At 44.8% G+C, this 4,101-nt stretch overlaps 1 protein-coding gene across 1 annotated transcript in view; it reads right to left on the reverse strand.

Moving 5' to 3' along the window:
• Positions 1–278: 278 nt before the first annotated feature.
• LOC135099615 (peroxidasin-like) overlaps positions 279–4,101 on the reverse strand; it is a 5,562-nt gene continuing 1,739 nt past the window's right edge. The window contains exons 3-8 of the mRNA XM_064002000.1: positions 3,978–4,101; positions 3,480–3,760; positions 2,440–2,613; positions 1,799–1,975; positions 955–1,601; positions 279–368 (exon numbers count right to left, since the gene is read on the reverse strand). The exon at positions 3,978–4,101 is cut by the window's right edge and continues 69 nt beyond it. Coding sequence (XP_063858070.1) covers positions 279–368; positions 955–1,601; positions 1,799–1,975; positions 2,440–2,613; positions 3,480–3,760; positions 3,978–4,101 — 1,493 coding nt within the window. The remainder of the gene's footprint in view (positions 369–954; positions 1,602–1,798; positions 1,976–2,439; positions 2,614–3,479; positions 3,761–3,977) is intronic.

Raw genomic sequence — 4,101 nt, forward strand, 5'->3', positions numbered from 1 at the left:
CTTCTTCAGATGTTTCTGCTTTGAGGCATTCTTTCATCTAATCCTTTGTCTCTTGTGTCTTCATTGACATGGTCCTTCCATCTGATCCTATGTAGGTCTTCCTCTTCTTCGTGCTCCTCTTTCCACAGCTCAAGGTTCACCCCGGGGAGGTCGCGACATGACACTCGGGGGTTCCTGGGGGTGAGGAAGGGATGAGGGGATAGCATTTTGTCTGTGTCTGTATGTGTGTGTGTGTGTGTGTGTGTGTGTGTGTGTGTGTGTGTGTGCAGGAGCAGTACTTACAGGAAGGGGTCTGGAAAGTCAAAGACAGACCGCTGTTCACTTTCCACATTGTCACAGTTGTCACACAGAAGCTTGGCCAGTGTCACCTGTAGAGAAGAGACACACTTGAGCTCATTTGTTTGCTGCTAAAACACTTAATTTGTTAAGTAAGATCAAGATAAGTTAGCTAATTTGATTAGTAAGGTTAGACATAACTAGATTTAGGACAGATTAGGTAATTAAGTTAAGTTTTGAGTAGATTTGGCAAGGTTACTTAGATTTTAAGTTGATTTGATAAGTAAGGTGATTTACTTTTACTAATGCTACTATTATTTCTACTACTATTATTCCTTTCTATCCTATGGCTGACTGGGATAAGAATGTGTGTGTGTGTGTGTGTGTGTGTGTGTGTGTGTGTGTGTGTGTGTGTGTGTGTGTGTGTGTGTGTGTGGCTTGTGTGGGATTGCCAGCCTGGTATATAAAGAGAAATGAACTATTGCTATTACTACTACTGCTGCTCACCACCCACAGACAGAGATACTACTGCTACTATTATTACTATTACTACCACCACTACTTAACACCAACAGAGATACTATTACTACTACTGCTACCACCACCACCACTCATTACTCACAGATGGATAGACTACTGCTACTGTTACTACCACCACCACCACCAAGGAAGACCCACCTTTCTTATTTCAGTGAGCTGAGGGTCGGTGAAGCGCACAAGTGGGTCAGCATTCTCATACCAGAACCGGTCACAGCAGCGGAGGTTCCTGAACTGAATGCCAAGGATGCAGCCGAACGTGGGACCGACCAGTCCACCGTGCAGCGGCGTCTCAATCAATCCACCAGTGAACAGATCTATGTCATCCACGTGTGCGTACGTCCGTTTCATTCGCTCGATCACCGGCCTCGCTATCTCCCTGTGCAGGTCATCAAACGACCTCGCCCTGGTCAGGTTACAGAGGGCCCTGTACTCATTGTAAGGCTGCAGTCCATGGTCTCTGCCTCGCTGGATGTTGAGGGCAGCCAGGTCCAGGCCAGAGAATGGCTGCCGCTTGTCTTCAAAGAGATGGTTGGTCACCTCATCTGTCAAGAACTGGTCCAGTGTCTCCATGGACACAGTAGTCAGGCCGTGGATGATCTCATCAAGCATCCCAGGCTGGTAGAGTAGGTCTGGGTTGAAGAAGTGTTCGCTCAGCTTGACAGGAGGGTTGCTCTTGGCAAATATTCCATCCATGCGCTCCAGGGAAGGCTTGAGTAGAGAGTGGCCAAAGCGGAAGGCTATGCCAAATTCATTGAGCACTGTTGGGTTGCAGTATGCATCGTAATCTGAGAGAGAGAGAGAGAGAGAGAGAGAGAGAGAGAGAGAGAGAGAGAGAGAGAGAGATAGTCATTAGGAGTGCAGTGTGTTAGAGGGAAATGTTGCACACACACACACACACACACACACACACACACACACACACACACACACACACACACACACACACACACACAGACACACACACACACACACACACACACACCTAGAGTCAGCTGGCCTGGCATGGAGCGGGTCAGGGGGATGCAGAATGGCTGGCCAGATGATATATTGACAGGAGGGAAAAATGGATCGTTCTGAGGAATGGCTATGGGGAAACACTCAGGGTGGACTGTCTGGGGAGAGTCACATCTGCGGCAATCCAGAATCGAGTCTTGGAAACCTGGAAGAGAGAGAAGTGAATGTGTTTAGTGGGTGAGGTGAAGAGATGCTGGGCCAGGAGTCAGTGTATTTACAGACATGAAGTAAAGAGAGAATAAGTACTTTTTTTTTTTATCAACACATACACAGTTAAGTTAATATTAGAAAACATATACCTGTTAACACTAGAATGAGAAAGAGAAACAGGAGATTTGATAACTAATGGAAAAAAACAGATAATAATAAACAACAAAGATAGATTAGGTTAGGAACAGACTAAGAAAATATATAGTTTTAGTGACAAGTATGCAGAAATTAAAGAAAACTAGACATATAAAGATCAGGAGACAACAAATCAATAGTTTATCAGACCTTGGAAGCTACAACTATGTAAACACACACACACACACACACACACACACACACACACACACACACACACACACACACACACACACACACACACACACACACACACCTACCTACCTTTGTTGATGGGGGTGAAAATAATATCATGGTCAATAAACTGGCCCCACTGCATGACCATTAGGGTATAGCGGACATGCGGTGCAGACACGTCGTTGTGCATGTTGGTGGAAATGAGCCGAGGGGAAGGGAGAGGCTTGCCGGTGACTGAAGTGACGCGAGGTTTAGACAGACCTGGGGATGACAAGAGAAGGTTTAGGGGTATTTGAGTGTATTGTAAAGAAATTCATTTGTTTATCTATCTGTCAGGCTGGCAGTCCCACAGAAGGCAAGGTTTGGGGGTACTTGATTGTACTGTAAGGAAATTGGTTTGTTAATCTATCTATCTGTCAGGTTAGCAGTCCTATAGAAGATAAAGTATGGGGGTACTTCAGTGAGAATTAAGTTTATATATCTATCTGTGACACTGGCAGTCCTATACAAAGCACAGACAAGGCACCACACACTCACACACACAATAATAACAGTAATATATCTATCTGTCTGTCTGTCTATCTACATACAAGGCTAGCAATCCCACAGAAGCCAGCCCAGACAAGGCATCACACACTCACACACACAATAATAATAGTAATATATCTATCTGTCTGTCTCTCTGTCTACATACAAGGCTAGCATTCCCACACAGGCCAGCACAGACAAGGCACCACAGACTCATTTACAAACATATTTATTTATACTCTTTCCTAACTTTATCAAGCTTCAGTTCTTTATTTCTTGTCCTGTCCTGATTACTGACCCTGAGAATTTTGCTTATGTCATCCTTGTCATGCTCTCTATATCACTTTGGGACCTCTAGCTGACTGAAATGACTTCTCTCTGATTCTTAACTTTATAAAGCCTGAACACATTATTTATGTTCTATCCCTAACACTAATACAGACACATAGACATCTATCTGATCTACTCTTGACTTTATCCCTTATTTCATCAAACTTAAACACTTAATTTCTTGACCTATCCCAAATACCAACACACACACATGCACACACACATATATATACACACATACACAGACATACAGACAGACAGACACTCACCGTTTTCATAAGAAGGACGTAGGAGTCGACTTTTTGCCCTGAACGACTTGCCGAAGGACGGGAAGTTAAGATTATTGCACCACCCTGTAGCTGTGCGGAAACGCAAAGTGTGGTCGCAGGGCAGTGTCTGGTCGTCACGCTCAAACACGCTAGGAATTTCCGTGATATCGCTGACGTCAGTGTTAGGCAGAACCTCCATCAAATCCAGTACGTTGTTTGGGGAACCTGACTCGATGTCTTTGAGCTGGCCGTCTGCTGCCCGAGTCTTGCGTGACCTGGCTCTGGTGGTGGAGAGACTGTCAGTGGTGAGGCGTGGTAGACAAAACTGTGGTGTTTTTATCATTTTCTCTGTTGTTTTATTGTTTGCTTGGCTTTCTGTTGTTAATTATGGGAAATTTCTGCTGTTTTTGTGTCATGTTCACCTCAAAATACATCAGTCTAAGGCTCTGAATAACCCTTTCACTAACTAATGCACTCATCTATCACACAAACACATACTTGAATCTTCCTGAGGTCTTGCAGTCAATCTGGTTGGTGTCGGCCATGAGGATCTGGGTGTTTGCCGGGCCGCGCTGCACCTTGAGGAGGCCGCCAGAGAAGGCACGCAGCTCGTCACTCTCCT

Source organism: Scylla paramamosain, unplaced genomic scaffold (genome assembly GCF_035594125.1).
Source record: "Scylla paramamosain isolate STU-SP2022 unplaced genomic scaffold, ASM3559412v1 Contig158, whole genome shotgun sequence".
In the NCBI taxonomy this organism is placed as follows: Eukaryota; Metazoa; Arthropoda; class Malacostraca; order Decapoda; family Portunidae; genus Scylla; species Scylla paramamosain.